At 54.8% G+C, this 20,136-nt stretch overlaps 1 protein-coding gene, 1 long non-coding RNA gene and 1 other non-coding gene across 3 annotated transcripts in view; all 3 read right to left on the reverse strand.

The window, feature by feature from the left end:
• The window catches only part of LOC135968468 (uncharacterized), a 97,279-nt gene extending 78,092 nt beyond the window's left edge, over positions 1 to 19,187 (reverse strand). The window contains exon 1 of the long non-coding RNA XR_010583299.2: positions 19,053 to 19,187. This is a non-coding gene — a long non-coding RNA (uncharacterized lncRNA). The remainder of the gene's footprint in view (positions 1 to 19,052) is intronic.
• EEF2 (eukaryotic translation elongation factor 2) lies at positions 3,187 to 12,662 on the reverse strand. The gene is made up of 15 exons (XM_005587540.4): positions 12,577 to 12,662; positions 11,343 to 11,557; positions 10,267 to 10,448; positions 9,964 to 10,175; positions 9,400 to 9,578; positions 9,085 to 9,190; positions 8,487 to 8,600; positions 7,994 to 8,132; positions 7,674 to 7,869; positions 6,965 to 7,223; positions 6,432 to 6,539; positions 4,918 to 5,271; positions 4,527 to 4,709; positions 4,314 to 4,446; positions 3,187 to 3,860 (listed from the first exon to the last, which is right to left on the reverse strand). The coding sequence occupies exons 1-15, from the start codon at positions 12,577 to 12,579 to the stop codon at positions 3,667 to 3,669; spliced, it is 2,577 nt and encodes an 858-aa protein (XP_005587597.1). The 5' UTR covers positions 12,580 to 12,662; the 3' UTR covers positions 3,187 to 3,666.
• On the reverse strand, positions 9,664 to 9,729 carry LOC123570428 (small nucleolar RNA SNORD37). Its single transcript, XR_006694607.1, has one exon. It is a non-coding gene; the product is annotated as a small nucleolar RNA SNORD37 (small nucleolar RNA).
• Positions 19,188 to 20,136: the final 949 nt, after the last annotated feature.

A 20,136-nucleotide genomic window follows, 5' to 3' on the forward strand; every position in this document is an offset into this window, starting at 1 on the left:
TGAAGCCCTGCATCCCGCTTCCTGCCTTCCCAGAGCACCGGATGCGCGAATGGATGGTTCACCTGTGGCTGAGCGCGCATGGCAGCTCCTGGAGTGGACCCCGGGAATGCTTTAGGCCCTATGTGGCAGTTTCCTCCTCTGAAAACTGTTACCCACATTCTAAATACTTAAAATGCAAATGAGGCCAATCCGGGGTTGTCATTCACAGGGCTCCTGTTCGTCTCAAAATAGAGGATAACAGGACGGGCGCGGTGGCTCACGCCTGTAATCCCAGCACTTTGGGAGGCCGAGAGAGGCGGATCACAAGGTCAGGAGATCGAGACCATCCTGGCTAATACGGTGAAACCCCGTCTCTACTAAAAATACAAAAAAAAATTAGCCGGGCGTGGTGGCGGGCGCCTGTAGTCCCAGCTACTCGGGAGGCTGAGGCAGGAGAATGGCGTGAACCCGGGGGGCGGAGCTTGCAGTGAGCCGAGATCGCGCCACTGCACTCCAGCCTGGGCGACAGAGCGAGACTCCGTCTCAAAAAAAAAAAAAAAAGAGGATAACAGCAAGCATTGTATTGAGACTTAGTATGTGCCAACTGACAACACTGGGAGGTAACTTAATTTTTTGAGACAGAGTGTCACCCTGTCACCCAGGCAAGAGTGCAGTGGAGGTATCCGGCTCACTGCAACCTCCACCGCCCGCGTTCAAACGATTCCCGTGCCTCAGCCTCCCAAGTAGCTGGGATTACAGGTGCCCATCACCAAGCCCGGCTAGTTATCCTATTCTTAGTAGAGACGGGCTTTCACCATGTCACCCAGGCTGGTCTCTCCTGAGCTCAAGCAATCCTTGATCTCTGTGATCCGCCTGCCTCGGTCTCCCAAAATGCTGGGATTACAGGTGTGAGCCACAAGCCGGCCTTTACATTTTTTATTTACGTTTTCAACATATAATGGGTTGGTCAGGTGTGGTGGCTCGCACCCATAATCCCACTTTGAGAAGTCGAGGCCAGTGGATCACGAGGTCAGATGGAGACCATCCTGGCTAACATGGTGAAACCGTCTCCACTAAAAAATACAAAAATTAGCCAGGTGTGGTGGCGAGCACCTGTAGTCCCAGCTACTCGGGAGGCTGAGGTTGGAGAATGGCATGAACCCGGGAGGCGGAGTTTGAAGTGAGCCACATACCACCTTAACTTTTGTACTATTAAAAAAGAACAGAGGCTGGGCGTGGTAGCTCACACCTGTAATCCCAGCACTTCGGGAGGCTGAGGCAGGAGGATCATGAGGTCAGATCGAGACCATCCTGGCTAACACGGTGAAACCCCGTCTCTACTAAAAATACAAAAAATTAGCCAGGTGTGGTGGCGGGCACCTGTAGTCCCAAGTACTCAGGAGGCTGAGGCAGGAGAATGGCGTGAATCCAAGAGGCAGAGCTTGTAGTGAGCAGAGATCGCACCACTGCACTCCAGCCTGGGCGACAGAGCGAAACTCCGTCTCAAAAAAAAAAAAAAAAAAAAAAAAAAAAACAGAACAGGACCCGGTATGGTGGCTCACACCTATAACCCCAGCACTTCGGGAGGCTGAGGCCGCTGCTCTCTTGCAGTCGAGAGTTTGAGACCATCCTGGCCAACACAGTAAAACCCCATCTCAACTAAAAATACAGAAATTAGCCAGACATGGCAACAAGGCACCTGTAATTCCAGCTACTTGGGAGGCTGAAGCCCAAGAATTACTTGAACCCTTGAACCCGGAGGTAAAGGCTATAGTGAGCAGAGATGACGCCACTGCAGTTCAGCCTGGGCGATAGAGCGAGACTCACTCTCAAAACACAGTAATCCAAGCCGCCTACAATTTCCCTGACTGCTGGGAAACATAGTTCAGTTACAGCCCAAATTCAACAGCGAAGCCAAACCTCAGGCATACCTACATGTGGGCAAAGCCTCAGCTGAGGCTTGGCCTTGGCAGTGCGGGGCCAGAGTGCCCCCTGCTTTGCCAGGAACCCCACAGTGCTACTTCACAGTCCCCACCTGCCTTCCTGAGGACACAGAAACACGCAGAAAATGATCATGTTAACTTTCTTACCAGCATTGACAAGATTAGGCCTCCTCACATCTTTGGCACCATTTAGAGAACAAATGAGGTGTGGTGGCTCACACCTGAGATCCCAGCACTTTGGGAGGCTGAGGCAGGAGGATTGCTTGAGTCCAGGAGGGAGACCAGCCTGGGCAACACGCCACAGTGGCTCACACCTGTAATTCCCAGCACTTTGGGAGGCCAAGGCAGGCAGATCACTTGAGGTCAGGAGTTCAAGACCAACCAGGCCACAGCAAAATTCTCAAAATAAAAATTAGCTGGGCATGGTGGCACATGCCTGGAGTCCCAGTTACTTGGCAGTTTGAGGCAGGAGAGTCCAGGAGGTGGAGGATGCAGAGAGCTGATTGCACTACACCCATCTGGAAAACAGCAAGACTCTGCCTCTAAAACGTTGTTTAAAAGGCCGGGCACAGTGGCTCACGCCTATAGTTGGCCAAGGCAGGCAGATCACAAGATCAAGAGATCGAGACCATCCTGGACAACATGGTGAAACCCCCGTCCCTAATAAAAATACTAAAAATACAAAAATTAGCTGGGCGTGGTGGTACACGCCTGTAATCCCAGCTACTCAGGAGCCTGAAGCAGGAGAACTGCTTGAACCCAGGAGATGTAGGTTGCAGTAAGCAGATGGTGCCATTCCACTCCAGCCTAGGAAACAGAGACTCCATCTCACAAAAAAGTTTCAAAGCAAGCAAATGGATTTCTAGCAAACTAGTCAGGACTGGGATGACCACAGAAAATCCTGATGGTGGATAGAACGCGTGAGCTTGTCAGCAATTCAGAGGGCTGCTGAAGTCTGCCAAGTTCAATCTGGTGCCCCTCACTCCACAGGGCCATCCAAATGCATTCAAAGTGACATCTTATAATTCTTTGCCACGCTAATTCCCTGAGCACTTCAAATGCTCAGCAGACCCATGCAGCTGGCAGCTGCTTCTCTGACACAGGGGTAGGGCATTCCAACCATTCCACAACGTTCCACCTAACACACCGAGGCAGCCCCAGGCTGCACCTAACTAGGGCCCGGGTCCCCTTCTAGGCTCTGGTAAGCCCGGTACTGGGCAGCCCTGCTCCCCTAGGAAGACACGGTGAAAAACGCAGAACGGAGTCACCACCATATCAAATTTATTATTCCAATGGCACTAGTACAGCTGGAGGTGCTCATGGTGACACCGCACAGGACTTCCTGCCTGCTAGAAATCATCTACCCGCTTGTTCCTTTCCCCTTTCCGGGGCAAAAGCCACTACGGGCCATTTACCCAAATAAACCTCTTAATGCGTTTGTTAAAATTTGTTTGGACATCTGAGTTTCCCTCTGAAGAAATGGAAAAAGTGTTGGGTGTCCCATCCCACCTCCCCCTCCCCGACCAGCCCAGTAAAAGTCCCTGCTAAGAGGGCGTGTCTGCTGCCTCTGGACTCTGGAAATAAATATCGAAAGAAACGGCATCAAGTGTTAAGGTTGAGTGATGGCACGCAGCGGGCCCCAGAAACCTCTCAGGGGAGCGTCGCTGTGTCGGGACAGTCTCCAGGACGTGGTGCTGTGGGTGCTGCGAGTCCCCAGGGCAGCAGATGCTGCAGGAAGGGCCGCCTACAATTTGTCCAGGAAGTTGTCCAGGGCCGGGATGCCTTCCTTCAGGCCCTTGCGTTTGCGGGTCTCAGCCACCACCTGGCTGGGGCGGCTGCTGTTGTCAAAGGGGTCTCCGGGCAAGATCTGCCAGTGGTCAAACACACACTGCGGGAAGGCCTGGCCGCCTGTGTTGGACCTCAGGTCAGCGGTGAAGCCTGCAGAGGGAAGCAAAAGGCTCACTGGGCTGCCAGGAAGGTGGCAGGACGGAGGAAAGTCCTGTCGGGAGCTCAGGCTAGTTCCTCAGCCCAAGTCACCCTGCAGACCAGACACTCGGCCTGGTGCCCAGCACTCCACCAAGGGCCTGCTCAAAGGCCTCAGTCCCTGCTTGTTCGGGATGACCCTGTGCTATAGCTCAGCTACTCTACTGGCAGGAGGCCTAAGCCTTCAGAGCTCCAGGCCCAGAGCCCTTCTCACACTGGGAATAGGAGAGTCCCTCCCCTGTGAATTCAGTGATTTGGGGTCACAAGCAGTCAGAAGCTGGGCCACCTGCTAAGTCCATCACCTGCTCCCATCAGGACACCTCCTTTAACACCCTGCTAAACTTACTGGGCTTCTGGTCCCCAGACTAGCCTGCCGGGCTCTGCAGGCCACGCTGGGTAAACACTCACCAAAGGACTCGTTGACAGGCAAGTAGGCCTTGACGACAAACATGGGGGTGCCGGCCACTTGGGACTCCTCAAACACATGGCCCCGCTTCCTGTTCAAAACTCCATAGATGCCACCGACCACTTGCTCTGGACACTGCCAGAAGGGAAAGAGAAGCTGTCAGCGGCTGCTGGGCAGGACGGTGGCAGGGTCAGCGGCAGGCAGGCAGACCTCACCTGGATCTCCACAAGGTAGATGGGCTCCATGAGGCGCGGCTGGGCGGTCAGCACGCTGGCGTAGAGGCAGCGCCGCGCTGTGGGGATGATCTGGCCGCCCCCACGGTGGATGGCGTCAGCATGCAGAGTCACGTCGTGGACGTCGAAGCGCACACCCCGCATGTTCTCCTCACACAGCGCACCCTGAGGGAGGGGGAGAGCCGCTGTCAAGGGCCGAATGCATCTCGGCTGCTTGCCTTCCACCTGCCAAGTTCTGCAAGTCTCCACCAAGGGGACCTGGGGCCTTGCCCGCCTTGGCCCCATTAGGGTCCCTGACTCAGCAGGCAGGATCATAAGGTCCCTCTAGAGCCTGGAAATGGGTGTGGTCTGCATGTGCTGAGCTGTGCCTCACCTCCTTGGTGGCCCACTGGAAGCCGGCCACCACACTGTCCTTGATCTCGTTGAGGTACTGCACGCCCTTGGTGATGTCGGTGAGGATGTTGGGGCCGGTGCCGTCAGGCCCAAAGCACCAGATCTTGCGGGCCTCGGCCACGTCCCACTCGTACTTCTCGGCCAGGTAGCGTGCCCGCTGCTTGAGCTCCTGGCGGGCAGACACCTCGCCTTTATCGATGTCCTCGGCCAGGCCATCGGGGAAGGGCCGCGCCTTCATGTACAGTCGGTTGTGCTTGTTGGGGGACTTGGAGAGGCAGAGCACGTTTGACTCTTCACTGACTGTCTCGCGGTACGAGACGACCGGGTCAGATTTCTGCAGAAAGAGGAGGAAGGTCACACACTTGCCTGTCAGAAGAGGGAACCTTACACGCAAAGGCATCCTTAAACGCTTTTCCCAGTAAGGCAGACCTAATACAGTCTGGCAGAGCCACATCAATCAGAACCAAGTGGAATCAGTATTGCACCACCAAGGACATCTCACTCCCCGCAAGGACAAGCAGCAGGGGCTCCACTGAGCTCTCCAGCACAGAAATCACAGGCTTGCGGAATTTTAAGCATTAACAGGAAAGAAACAAGGTCTGGAGCAGGCCTGGCCCGATCCCACCAGAGCAGCTGTGTTTGTGGACAGAAAACAGCAAGATGAGCTGTCTCTGAGTTAACTCAAAAAACAGCCCTGGAGGCTGGGCACGGTGGCTCACACTTGTACTCCCAGCACTTTGGGAGGCCAAGGCGGGTGGAACAAGAGATCAGGAGATCAAGATCATCCTGGCTAATGCGGTGAAACCCAGTCTCTACTAAAAATACAAAAAATTTGCCAGGCATGGTGGGCACCTGTAGTCCCAGCTACTTGGGAGGCTGAGGCAGGAGAATCACTTGAACCCGGGAGGCAGAGCTTGCAGGGAGCTGAGAGCGCGCCACTGCACTCCAGCCTGGACAACAGAGCGAAACTTTGTCACAAAAAAAAGAAAAAAAAATAGCTCGGGCCAGGCACGGTGGCTCACACCTGTAATCCCAGCACTTTGGGAGGCCAAGGTGGGGGACTCACGAGGTCAGGAGATTGAGACCATCCTGGATAACACAGTGAAACCCCGTCTCTACTAAAAATACAAAAAAAATTAACCAGGCGTGGTAGCACGCGCCGCCTATAGTCCCAGTGACTCAGAAAGCTAAGTGAGGCAGGAGAGTGGCGTGAACCCAGAAGGTGGAGGTTCCAGTGAGCTGAGATCACGCCACTGCACTCCAGCCTGGATGACACATCGAGATTCTACCTCCAAAACAAAACAAACACAAAACAGCCCCACATGTTTGGAGAAGACCCTAGAGAGGAGACTTGAGGAACCTAAAATGCTGAGACCAAGGCTAAGATCGAGTCTAGGCGCCTGCACGGAGCCCACTTGGGCTCAGCTTTAAAACAGAGAGCAGGAGTCGGTGCCTGGGGAGGGGTGTGGGGACGGCTGGTCACTGGCGCCTCACCTTGATGGGGATGCAGGCATGGTCCTCCTCCAGGTCCTTCAGGCAGATCTCCAGGTGCAGCTCACCGGCGCCCGCGATGATGTGCTCTCCCGACTCCTCGATGATGCACTGAAAGGGACACGAGTTAGCACCAAAGGGGCAGGGGGCTCGGAACAGGGGGGACACCAGGCTACCAGCTTCCATTTAGCTAGGGAGAAGCTGGACCCCGCCAGGACAAGATTTCAGGGAAAGGTGCCGGGAGCCTGGGACCAGCACAAACTCCTGAAGAAATGTAAGGCCCACAAGCTACAGTGAACATGCACAGGGCAGCCTAGGAGAGGGCGGGGGCCTCCTGGGCGTGAGTCCCCGTTTACACAACTTCCATCTGAGAGGTGTGAGCCCCACGGAAGCAGGGGTTTTTCCCGCAGCTGGGAACCCCTCCTTTCATGACATGTCACCCCAATCTCACCACCACAGCAACCCACACAGCCACAGCTGAGGCCACAAGCCGCCCCCCACAGTGACTGCTCCCAGCGGGTACACTCCGTGCCCACCTGCACCATGGGGTCGGACTTGGCCAGCCGCTTCAGCCCCTCCACCAGCTTGGGTAGGTCAGCCGGGTTCTTGGCCTCCACGGCCACTCTGACGACAGGGCTGACGCTGAACTTCATCACCCGCATGTTGTGTGCGTGCTCGAAGGTGGTGATGGTGCCCGTCTTCACCAGGAACTGGTCCACACCCACCAGGCCCACAATGTTCCCACAAGGCACGTCCTCGATGGGCTCCACATAGCGGCCCATCATCAAGATTGTTCTGGAGAAAGCAAAAGGTGGCAGCAGGCCGCAGGGATGATTCTGCTGGATCCTAGGCTAGGGCAGGTCCCTCCCAGGGTTGGCAGCCCTCCTGCCTGGTCCCAGGGCAGGCTGGGGGCTTCCGCAAGTCCCTGACTGCTGTGTGGGGGCTGCCAGGAAACATACCCTCTTCGGAGTCACTGCCCTCTCCCTGGGTATGGGTCAAGACTGTCACCACCCACCTGGAGCCCAAGGATACAGATGAGCGGGGATCTGCTGTGCCCTAGGACTTGTGGCTTCTCCAGGAACACCCTCACTGGATTCTGAGGATAAAAGCTGTGGCTGGCACTAATATCACCCTACACTCCCTCTACGCTCCTCACTTCTAGCTCCTGACCGAGGCGCCAAAGACCTGGAGCGGGGCAGGGCCCACAACAGTGCCGAGGGGCCAGGCCATCACCCAGCAGCTCACCTCTGGATTGGCTTCAGGTAGAGGTCCTCCTTCTTCCCGGGGGTGTAGTTGGGCCCCATAATCCTGACCTTCAGGCCGGTGGAGACCAGGCCCGAGAAGACCCGTCCAAAGGCGTAGAACCGACCTTTGTCGGAGGTTGGCACCATTTTGGAAATATACATCATAAGGGGGCCTTTGGGGTCACAGCTTTTAATGCCTGAGGGACAGAGAAAACCCGCAACCTTTATTCCAGTGCAGCTCAGCCTTCTGGAACCCTGCAACCCGCAACCTCAGGAAGTCCTCCAGCTGCAACTCAGGACTCAACCACCAGGACCACGTACCCATGGCAGCCTCGTCATCCGGGGGCCCCTCGTACAGGAGCTCGCAGCGGTACTTTTGGGCCGTCACAGGGGAGGGCAGATGGATGGTGATCATCTGCAACAAGGCGTCTCCGGCGGGCAGCCAGCGGCGCATCACAGCCTGCAGGGGCGGAGGGTGGCGCATCAGACACCTGGGGAGCCCAGGAAGGCCCCATACACCCTTCCTCTCTTGAAGCCAAGGAAGCCAAAGTCACGAGTCATGTTCTCCAAAGCATGGCCCCTTTTGGAAGGCGGCAAAGGCCACGCACACTCCTGCCAAGGCCCTTGTCCACACCTGTCTCAGATGGGGCTAGCTGCTAGGATGTGTCTCCAGCAACACCTGAAGACTAAATCGAGAGGGACAGCAGCTGTCCCTGCGCAGCTGCGGACCTCAGCCCCCAGGGCCTGGGCTGTCAAAGCATCCAGAAGCCGCAGCCTGCGTTCCCTCCACCCGCGGGCCGGGCCCAGGCCGCACCTTTAGCAGGGGTTTGCCTTCCTTGTCCTTGTCTTCACTGTCCAGTTTGATGTCCAGTTTCTCTATCAGTTTTGCTGTCTCCTCTTTCTTGAAATTCATGATGGCATCAAACACCTAAATTCACCACGACGAGACAGGAAAGCCCATTTGGGAACGGCAGGAGGAAGCCTTGTGCTTCCTGCTCGGGAGACTAAGGTCAGCGCAGGGGGACGCAATGCGGAGCAGGAGCAGGCCTGACCTGCCTACCAGGGGCCCAGCCGAGCGAATGGGGAGCTGGAGGAAGCCTCGAGATAGAGCAAAGAAAAAGCCCACTCTGACTCATAGACAAGAGCACGAGTTCTGACTTACAAGCACTGAATGGCCACCTGTAGCCAAAACCGCAAGTTACCCAAACCCCTCCTTGCAAGGGAGGTCCCAAGGCTCTGGCTGTGTAGTCCAGGCCTTAAGAGAAGAACCCTGACTCCACCTCCGTTAGGAGCTGCCCTCCTCCCACCTTGCACCTGCCCCACAGGGAGATGGACCCAATCAGCTGACAAGCAACCGGCCAGAACCAGCAGGACCAGGGGCCAATAGGCCCGGCGCAGCCCTCACTCCTCACCTTGAAGATGGGGTCCAGGATCAACTGGCAGAAGGTGCGTGGCAGCTTCTTCCCATCGGGGCTGGTGGCTGACTTGCTGAACTTGCCGTTGGCTGGGTCAAAGTACCTGGCAGGGAGAGGTGAAGCCAAATCAAGTTAGGGCCTCCAAGGCATGCGGCGGGGGGGCGGGAGGATCGCCAAGGGGACGTGCTTGGGCCAGACTCTCTGGGGTGACTGGTGGGCTTGAGCCGTGCTGTGAATATGGCACCACAACCCTGGGCGATGCCACTCCCCCCAGGTGTCAGGAACCCCACAACCATACCCCACAGGGCTCACCTGTCACCCCACAGCTTCTTCATCATGTCCTCCACTTTTTTGGCCCGCTCGGCAGGCCCCAACTGGCCCTCCCCTTTGGCAGCAAACTTGGCCACGTACATCTCCGCAAACTGCTTCAGGGTGAAGGCCCACCCATGGAGACCAGACCCGAAGCCCACGGTACCAAGGACAGGATCGATCTGGAAGTATGAGAAATGGGAAGCGACTGTGAGGAGGGCCCCTGGGCAGAGCCTGCAGTTGCGGACTAGGTGCCTCAGGCATGGGCCTCAGACGCTGGATTTCTTCAGTAGACATCAGGTCAAAGTGAAGAAATGATCAGTCATCACGAACAAGGGGGCCAGCCCCTCCACCACCCACAACACCGTTCCTTGCGCTCGCCACTTCCAGCTGCCCAAAGATCAAGGGCTGGGTCAAGAAGGTTGAGAACATTCCAGCCCCCTTCTCTGTCACCCCAACATTCCTGGCAAAAACACACTTCCAGTCCCCTCAGCTCAACTCCGCTCCCCGCCAGCTCCTGCGGTGCCCACTGCGGCGGGCACACCACCCAGCCAGGGAGGGCCGTACCATGATGTTGCCCATGGGGCCGCTCTCGCCCTCGCCGTAGGTGGAGATGATGACGTTCACGTTCTCCACAATGCGCTGGAAGGTCTGGTAGAGCTCCTCGGGCTCCAGCTGCAGCTCCAGCAGGGCACGGTCCATCTTGTTCATCATCAGCACAGGCTTGATGCGCTCCGCAATGGCCTGCCGCAGCACTGTCTCCGTCTGCACACACACGCCTAGGGATGCAGGGCACGGGGCGGCGCTGTCATCCTCAAACAGGGAAGGCCCCGGGTTCTAGGCCCTGCCTCAGGGGGACCCGCTGCTTACCTGACACGCAGTCCACCACAACCAATGCACCATCAGTGACTCGGAGGGCAGCGGTCACCTCCGAGGAGAAGTCGACGTGCCCGGGGGAGTCGATGAGGTTAATGAGGAAGCCGGCGCCGTCCTTGCTCTGCTTGATGAAGTTCAAGTCATTCTCCGAGAGCTCGTAGAAGAGGGAGATGGCACTGATGGAGGGAGGGATCCATCAGGGGGACAGGATGCACACACCTGGCCCAGGGAGGCTGGGATGCTGTCAGAAGCCAGGCTGCTCCTCCCTCCATGACTCATCCCTTGAGAGGCTCCCACAAGACCCAACCCACCCACAAGACCCAACCCACCCTTGTCCTTTGCCTCCACAATACTCTGTCCGAGACAGGCCCCCCGCCCCCCCGACAGGGAACTCCTGGTACCAGCCCCACAGCCAGCTACTCAGAGCCCTCCTGACCAGACACTCTGCCCCACCGACTTGGTCCCCCCAAGACTCATCACACCTGACTCAAAGTAGCAATGAAAAGACCCCGCAGGACAGCAAAAGCCTTCAGAGACTCTGACCCTTCCCTCCTCACTTCTGCCCCTGCTCCAGTGAAAATGAAGAGCTTTAGCCAGAGACCCTCACTATGGTGCCAACCCAGGACAAAAGGCATTTGGGATCACTGTGCTCTGCGCTCACGTTTTAGACTCTCACCCCACTCACGTCAGGGGCCAGAAACTGTCACGGAATGAACGCCATCCAGTGCAACACAAGAGCTTCCCGCATCCTGAGTGCCAGGAACACCCCCCCTTCCAGGTGTGACAGCAAAACCCCTCCAGATATTGTAGGAGTGGCGGCAAGTCCCCCAGGGAAGGAGAACCACTGAGTGAAGCCCCTTCTCAAGAAAATCTTCCGGCTCGCAGTACCCCCAATCCCTGTGACTCTTGATCCCCGTCTCGCTGGACTGAACCTCACTCATTCTCCCATGAATTAAGAAACCAGGAGAAAGAGACGTTGCCTAGTCTCTCCCCGCCCACCCTGGCCCAGTGGCCTCCAGCTGCCAGGCCAACACCTCCCTGCCTGGGTACAGAGGGCACGGGGAGCTCACGTTGACTTGATGGTGATGCAACGCTCCTGCTCATCCTTCCGGGTGTCAGTGAAGCGTGTCTCCCCGGCCCGGGCCGAGGCGATGATGCCCGCCTTGCACACCAGGGAGTCTGTCAGCGTGGACTTGCCGTGGTCCACGTGGGCGATGACAGACATGTTTCGGATGTTGGCCTTCTTGTCCATGATGGCGCGGATCTGGTCTACCGTGAAGTTCACCTGGGCAAGAAGGGGAGGCTCAGACCAGCTCGAGATTTCCAGGAACACGGCTTGGCATGGAGCGTTCGGTCCAAACGAACCAGCATGCCCAAGGCCAGGAGGGGACTGGTGTTGGGGTACCCGAAGCCCACCCAATCCTGCCAGCCTAACACGCCTTGAGAACTACCCCACAATCTCCAAGGATCCACTGTCAACAGATGTCATCCAGAACGGACAACCCAGAAATAAAAGCGCTCAGAAATAAAACTCAGTGGCAACAGATTTCCTTGATACCGCATATAAACACTGAAGAGTTATTAGAGGCCAAACACGCAAGGGGTGAACCTTCTCCCAAAGCCCCCTCCACGTTGTCATCGGGCCACCCAGGCTTCCCCGACCAAAAACTGTCATAATAAAATGCAAGGTCACCCCTCGGCAAGAGGGATCACACAAGGCCACCCACCCCAGGAGATAACGGGGAGCCGGAACGGCCCTAACAGCCACAAGCCTACACCTCGTGTCTCAAAACGAGTCTTTGCACATTTCGGAGTCACAAGGACAAGCGCCTAGGGCCGACAGTTAACAGCATCAGGAGAAGATATTTGGGAGGAAAAGGGGAACCTTTCAGGTGTCGCTTTGCTGGTTCTGCCATTTCCCTGCCGCCCCTAGTCCCCCGGCAGAAAATCGATCTCAAACTCGCGGCCCGCGAGTTACATAAGGCGCCTCCCCGTCTCCCCGCTTCCACCGCGGTGCCCGCCATTACAACGCCTGCCACATCATCATACCCCACCCCCATCCTCCCTAACACCCCAGCTCCAGCCAGGTCTGGGCAAGGTTACGGCGCCCCCGGAAGCGGAGAAGGGGCTCCGTGAACAGTGCGGCGCACAGACATGGCGGCGACCGCTGCCCCAGCCCCGGCTCCTCCGGCTCTGCCGCCGCTACGTCTCCTCCCGGCACGGGCGACCCCAGCGTCTAGGCAGCGTCGGCCCCGCGGAGGTCCCGCCGCCGTTCCGGGACACCAGCGAGGCAGGGTTACTCACCATGGTGGCGGATGGCGGTGGATTCTCCCAGGTAGAACCGAATGAAGCGAGTCGCGCCGAGGATGGCGACGACGACGGCGGAAGAGAACGCTGACGTCAACACTCAGCACTTTATAGGCGGACGCCGGTTGGGCGGGTCATGTGACTGCGCTGCGGAGGCGGGGCGAAGTGACGCCGCGCAAGCGCACGGAGGCGTTCCCGCACAACTCCCCCGTTAACCCATTCGGCGCTGGCGAGGCTGATTTAGGATACAGTCTGGGCGTCTCGGGGATGGTGGTCGCCCTCGGTGTGCAGTGTTCAGGTGCACAAAGCAAAGAGCGCCGTTTTAGCTGAGAATAAGAACCATAGCAACGATATCAGCTTACAAAATGTCCAGCACTTCTATTAAAGCCACATTGCAAGGTGAATAGAGTCTGTGGATTTTACCCAAGTCAATTTCCCGGTTTGGGCGTTGTTATGTAAGCCGATATCCCTGGGAGAAGCAGAAGGAAAAAGGACACTCGCGACGACTATACTGTTTTTCAACTCCTTACCTGCAATTATTTCAAAATAAAAAGATTTATAAGAAGCAGGCATCGGAATCACTGATCCCACAAATGCATACTGAGCATCTATGCACCAGGCATTGTTAGAGGTTTTGTAGATACAGCAGTGGACAAAACACCTTGCTAGCTTGACCACACTGCGTGCACTTCTACTAACTACTAGGATTTCTCTTTGCCTCAGTTTCCTCGTCTGTAAATCGGAGGTGATCAATACCACTCTATTGTTTGAGGTGGGCTAAAACGAACTAAAGACATCTAAAAGAATTAGCACCGTGCCTGATACCCAACGCTCAATAAACGCTATGTATTTTAATTAGCTAAGATTGCTATTAATAAAACATTTATTTCAGGACTGGTTTGCCATGTCCCAGGCACCCGGCTAAGCGCTTTACTGGCACAATTTCATTTTCTAGTTCATTTCCTCTCCAGGGGGAGGCGCAGGAAGACTGTTTAGCATTTGTGTCCTAATCTGACCCTAAGAAACAGTTGAATGTGTTTCATAGCTCATGAATTGGCATTCAATTGAGTATCTCTATTCCTTATGAAAAGCCCAGCCCGCTGTTTAGCACATAGTAGGTACTCAGTATTTCTTGCATGAATGATGTTCTCGCAGTGCAAATGAACCCCCTGCGGCACGTCTTTCCCTAAACTCACTTTGTGAAACAGAAGAGCCACTGCAGTGCTTTTCCTGGGCTGAGAGAGGGGGAGGTGTGGATCCACAAAAAGCAATGCAAATTCCAGCCTGGACTCTAAAATAAACCTGTACACTCCTCCCCCTCACAAATGCTTCGGGCACTTTGCTTTACAAAGCGCTGTCTCAACCTTGGTTTTCATTTAATGGATGATTGCTATTGCTATCACCATTTAACCCGATGGAAAACGGAAAGTATCTTCTGAAAGAATTGAGGCTCCGAAAGGCAGATGGCATGGCAGGGAGCAGATGTGAGCGCCCGGGGTCCCTAACCACCTACACCTGTGCCGGTGACGCGTTTAATGTTAAGTTACAAGTCAAGCGCATGCGCCATTTGGGGGCTGAGTTTTGAGCAGAGAGGTATTCCGTTTCTCGTTCTTAATAATAAAATTCTTCAAAATCTTTAAATGCACTAAGCACCTACTACGTGTTGGGTTCCCTATTGGGCGCTTCGCAGCCGTTTTTTCCTTGCAAGGTGGGGGCATTTCAGAGATGTAATGGAAAGGTTTTCATTGAAAGAGGGGTTAGGCGAGAGGCGGAGGTTGCAGTTAGCCGAGATCGCGCCACTGCACTCCAGCCTGGTGACAGAGCGAGACTCCGTCTCAAAAAAATTAAAAAATTAAAAAGGGGTTAGGCTGGGTGCAGTGGCTCACGCCTGTAATCCCAGAACTTTGGGAGGCCAAGGCAGGCAGATCACCTGAGGTTGGGAGTTCGAGACCAGCCTACTCAACATGGAGAAACCCCGTCTTTACTAAAAATTAAAAAAAAAAAAAAAAAAAAATAGCCGGGCGTGGTGGTGAACGCCTGAAATCCCAGCTACTTGGGAGGCTGAGTCAGGAGAACCGCTTGAACCCGAGAGGCGGAGGTTGCAGTGAGCCGAGATCAGGCCACTGCACTCCTGCCTGGGCGACAGAGCGAGACTCTGTCTTAAAAAAAAGGGTGGGGGGGCTGTTCACATCTATCCCGGAACTTAATAAAACAGGGGTTGAATTTGTTCTCAAGTGCACGGATTGCTTATTGAAAAATTCTAATATCATGTAATTTAAAGAAGTAGGGGGAGAGCTTAAGGGAAAAAGGGGTATTTTCAACCCCACAGCTGCAGGGATGGAGCCAGGTGTTGGCAGGGAAGGATCTCTCCCACTGTCATCCCCACATCCACGAATAGCAGAATCCTGGAGTACCACAAGCAGCCACAACCAGGTCAGCTGTCATAAGTACAATAATAAATACAGGCTGCGTTTAAAGGGTGGGGACCAAGAAAAAAATTCACCTCTGCAGAGAAGCTCCGTTGCGCATGCGCCTGCTGCGGCGCCAGGAGGGCTCAGAGACCGCAGTAGCGGCCTCTGCTGACCGACAGTCGCCAGTGCAGGCCTCTCGACACTGCCTTTTTTTTGGGGGGACCTAGTCTCGCTCTGTCGCTAGGCTGGAGTGCAGTGATGCGCTCTCGGCTCACTGCAACTTCCGCCTCCCGGGTTCAAGCGATTCACCTACCTCAGCCTCCCGAATAGGTAGGATTACAGGTGCGCGTCACCACGTCCGGCTGATTTTTTGTATTTTTAGTAGAGACGGGGTTTCACCATGTTGGCCGGGTTGGTCTTGAACCCCTGACCTCGTGATCCGCCCGCCTCGGCCTCCCAAAGCTCTGGGATTACCCGCGTGAGCCACCGCGCCCGGCCAACACTGCCTTTTAACGGTTTATTGAGCGTTTACTAGGCCCTGACCTCACGGTCCTTTAAATCAAATACTCCACCTAACCTACCCACACCCTGGGCTTTGGGTGGGCTCCTTTACGCCTGAGAAAATGGAGACTCAGAGATGTTAAGTCATTTACCCACGTTGACAGAGCTAGTAAAGGTGCAGCTGAATCCGACTCTGAGGAGTGGTTTAATCGGGAAGGAGTCCGACCCTGCGACTGTTGCCCAGAGGCATTTCAGATTTGGGAAATGGGCCGGGCATGGTGGCTTATGCCTGTAATCCCAGCACTTTGGGAGGCAGAGGCGGGTGGATCACCTGAGGTTAGGAGTTCGAGACCAGCCTGGCCAACATGGCAAAACCCCATAATACAAAAAATTAGCCGGGCGTGGTGGTGGGCAGCTGTAATCCCAGCTACTCGGGAGGCTGAGGCAAGAGAATCGCTTGAACCGGGGAGGTGGAGGTTGCAGTGAGCCAAGATCAGGTCACTGCACTCCAGCCTGGGTGACAGAGTGAGATTGTCAAAAAAAAAAAAAAAAAAAAAAAGGGAGGGGGGCCCTCTCTGGCTGTGTGACCTTGGACAAGTTACTCAACCTCTCTGAGCCGTGGGTGCTGCATGTAATATATTGAATTACAACAGAATCGGTTTTATAGGGCTCTCGTGAGACTTAAAGAAATGAATAGAAATACGTTAGACATGGTGGCTCACACCTGTAATCCCAACAATTTGGGAGGTCGAAGTGGGAGGACTGCTTGAGCCCAGGAGTTTGACCCCAGCCTGGGCAACATAAGGAGACCCCCATCTCCATTAAAATAATAATAATAATAACAAGCCAGGCGTGGTGGCGCGTGCCTGTAATCCCAGTTACTCAGGAGGCTGAGGCACGAGAATTGCTTGAACCTGGGAGGCAGAGGTTGCCATGAGCCAAGATCTCACCACTGCACTCCAGCCTGGGCAACGGAGCGAGATTCTGTCTCAAAATAAATAAATACATAAATGAGCTTGGCTTGGTGGCATATGCCTGTGGGTTGAGGTGGGGTCACTGCTTGAGCCCAGGAGTTTCGGGCTGCCGTCAGCTATGATTTCACTACTGCACTCCAGCCTGGGGGACACAGCAAGACTCTGTCACACACACAGACAAATAAATATAAATAAAGCACCTAATATTACCAGTACCTGGTATAAGATAATCCATATTAAGAGTTGACTCCGGCCGGGTGTGGTGGCTCACGCCTGTAATCCCAGTACTTTAAGAGGCCGAGGCGGGCGGATCATGAGCTCAGGAGATCGAGACCCCCATGGCCAACACGGTGAAACCCTGTCTCTACTAAAAATACAAAAAGATTAGCTGGGTGTGGTGTAATCCCAGCTACTCGGGAGGCTGAGGCACGAGAATCCCTTGAACCTAGGAGGTGGAGGTTGTAGTGAGCTGAGATTGCACCACTGCACTCCAGCCTGGGTGACAGAGCGAGACTCCGTCTCAAAAAAAAAAAAAAGTGGATTTTCTCTTTTGGGTGATTAAACAAATGGGTTCAGGGAGGCCTGGTGAGTCTGCATAGTAAGAACAGGCACAGTGGCTCGTGTCTGTAATCCCAGCACTTTGGGAGGCAGAGGTGGGTGAGTCACTTGAGGTCAGGAGTTGGAGACCAGCCTGGCCAACATGATGAAAACCCAACTCTACTAAAAATACAAAAATTAGCCGGGCATGGTGGCGGGCGCCTCCTGTGGTCCTAATTACTCAGGAGGCTGAGGCAGGAGAAACACTTGAACCCAGGAGGCTGAGGTTACAGTGGGCAGAGATCACGACACTGCACTCCAGCCTGGGTGATAGTGGGAGACTCCATACCCCCAAAAAAAGAAAAAAGGAAAAAGGCCGAACGCAATGGCTCGCGCCTGCAATCCCAGAACTTTGGGAGGACAAGGCGGGCAGATCACCTAAGGTCAGGAGTTCGAGACCAGCCTGGCCAACATGGTGAAACCCTGTCTCTACTAAAAACACAAAAATTAGCTGGGCCTGGTGGTACGTGCCTGTAATCCCAGCTACTCGGGAGGCTGAGACACGAGAATCGCTTGAACCCGGGAGGCAGAGATTGCAGTGAGCCGAGATTGCACCATTACACTCCGGCCTGGGCAACAAGAGCAAAACTCCATTTCAAAAAGAAAAGAAAGAAAGAACAGAAGCTCCAAGCAAAAGCTGGTACTTCTGACCACAGAGCTATGCAGAGTCTTTATGGTGAATATGGATTTATGCAGCCCCAGATTACTGAGGCTTAAACTGAGGGTCTCGGTCTGGGTCTGTCCAGACTCCCCGTTCTGCTGAGGACCCCAGTGCAACCTTAGGGACGTGCATTAGAGCCTTCAGCTACCTGTTTTGCATTTCTTTGTTTTTTTGGCTGCCCTGGGGGCCTCTAGGCTAGGGGACTTTCCACTGGGCCACACCCACATTGCCCGCAAACACAAGCATCAGTTTTTCCCCTGGTTTTCAACTTCTCCCGAAAGCCAGTTCCTAACATTCCTCAGACCCTGGCACTCGTGTATCCAGCAACCATGGGACCCAGCTTTAAAAGAAACAGAGAGAAATCCTTGCCCTCAGGAGATGGTGGGCTGGAGAGAAAATAGCCAATCAAATATCTGCACAAATGGAAGCTCTCAAATTGCACTAGGAGGGCGAGGGAGACTGAGTAAAGACACGGCATAAGAGAGGAGGGTAGGCCAGGCGTGGTGGCTCATGCCTGTAATCCCAGAACTTTGGGAGGCAGAGGCAGGATATTCACTTGAGGTCAGGAGTTCGAGACCAGCCTGGCCAACATGGCGAAACCATACTTCTACTAAAAATACAAAAATTAGCCGGGTGTGGTGGCGCACGGCTGTAGTCCCAGTTAGTCGGGAGGCTGAGGCAGGAGAATCGCTTGAACCCGGGAAGCAGAGGTTGCAGTGAGCTGAGATTGAGCTACTGTACTCCAGCCTGGGCGACAGAGAGAGACTTCCTCTCAAAAAAAAAAAAAAATGAAAAAACAAAAACAGGAGAGGATTGAGATCTAGCATGGGGAATCAGGGAGGGCATCATGGAGGAGGTGTTTTCTTGTTTGTTTGTTTTTAAGCCGGAGTCTTGCTCTCTCGCCCAGGCTGGAGTGCAGTGGTGCAATCTTGGCTCACTGCAACCTCCACCTCCTGGGTTCAAGCAATTCTCCTGCCCCAGCCTCCCGAGTAGCTGGGATTACAGGTGTACGCCACCACGCACAGCAAATTTTTGTATTTTTAGTAAGGACGGGGTTTTGCCATGTTGGCCAGGCTGGTCTTGAACTCCTGAACTCAGGTATCTGCCCTCCTTGGCCTTCCAAAGTGTTGGGATTACAGGTGTGAGCCACGGCACCCAGCATTTTTTTTTCTTTTTTTTTTTTTTTTTTTTTTGAGACGGAGTCTCGCTCTGTAGCCCAGGCTGGAGTGCAGTGGCCGGATCTCAGCTCACTGCAAGCTCCGCCTCCCGGGTTCACGCCATTCTCCGGCCTCAGCCTCCCCGAGTAGCTGGGACTACAGGCGCTGCCACCTCGCCCGGCTATTTTTTTTTTTGTATTTCTTAGTAGAGACGGGGTTTCACCGTGTTAGCCAGGATGGTCTCGATCTCCTGACCTCGTGATCCGCCCATCTCGGCCTCCCAAAGTGCTGGGATTACAGGCTTGAGCCACCGCGCCCGGCCCATTTTTTTTTCTTTACACGTAGTTTAGCTTTTGTTGCCCAGGCCGGAGTGCAGTGGCGCAACCTCGGCTCACTGCAATCTCCGCCTCCCGGGTTCTGAGCGATTCTCCTGCCTCAGACTCCCAAGTAGCTGAGATGACAGGCGTGCGCCACCACGCCCGGCTAATTTTGTATTTTTAGTAGAGACGGGGTTTTCCATGTTGGTCAGGCTGGTCTCGAACTCCTGACCTCAGGTGATCCATCGCCTCGACCTCTCAAAGTGCTGAGATTACAGGCTTGAGCTACTGCGTCTGGCCAGAGGAGGTAATTTTTAAGCTGTTACCTGAAAGAAGAAAAAGAGCTAATTAAGCAAAAGTACAGAGGGGAACCCAGGGTGAAAGAACAACACAGGTGCAAATCCCTGGGGGTGGGAAGCAGGGTTAAGAAGTTGCACAGAGGCCGGGCGCGGTGGCTCAAGCCTGTAATCCCAGCACTTTGGGAGGCCGAGACGGGCGGATCACGAGGTCAGGAGTTCAAGACCATCCTGGCTAACACGGTGAAACCCCATCTCTACTAAAAAAAATACAAAAAACTAGCCGGGCGAGGTGGTGGGCGCCTGTAGTCCCGGCTACTTGGGAGGCTGAGGCAGGAGAATGGCGTAAAAACCCGGGAGGCGGAGCTTGCAGTGAGCTGAGATCCAGCCACTGCACTCCACCCTGGACGACATAGCGAGACTCCGTCTCAAAAAAAAAAAAAAAAAAAAGAAGTTGCACAGAGGCCAAAAAACAAACAAACAAAAAAAAAACGGCCGGGCATGGTGGTGGGTGCCTGTAGTCCCAGCGACTCAGGAGGCTGAGGCAGGAGAATAGCGTGAACCTGGGAAGCGGAGGTTGCAGTGAGCCAAGATCCAGCCACTGCACTCCAGCCTGGGTGATAGAGCGAGACTCTGTCTCAAA

This window comes from Macaca fascicularis, chromosome 19, assembly GCF_037993035.2.
Source record: "Macaca fascicularis isolate 582-1 chromosome 19, T2T-MFA8v1.1".
NCBI lineage: Eukaryota > Metazoa > Chordata > Mammalia > Primates > Cercopithecidae > Macaca > Macaca fascicularis.

Bases quoted from the DNA above. Each gene is read 5' to 3' on its own strand.
- EEF2 (XM_005587540.4), bottom strand. The intron at 6,540-6,964 runs GTGGGCACGGAG...TGTCCCTTTCAG, and splicing joins AGTCCGACCCCATGGTGCAG to TGCATCATCGAGGAGTCGGG. The intron at 4,447-4,526 runs GTGAGGTCTGCC...CCCTTCTGGCAG, and splicing joins TCTACCTTGTGGAGATCCAG to TGTCCAGAGCAAGTGGTCGG.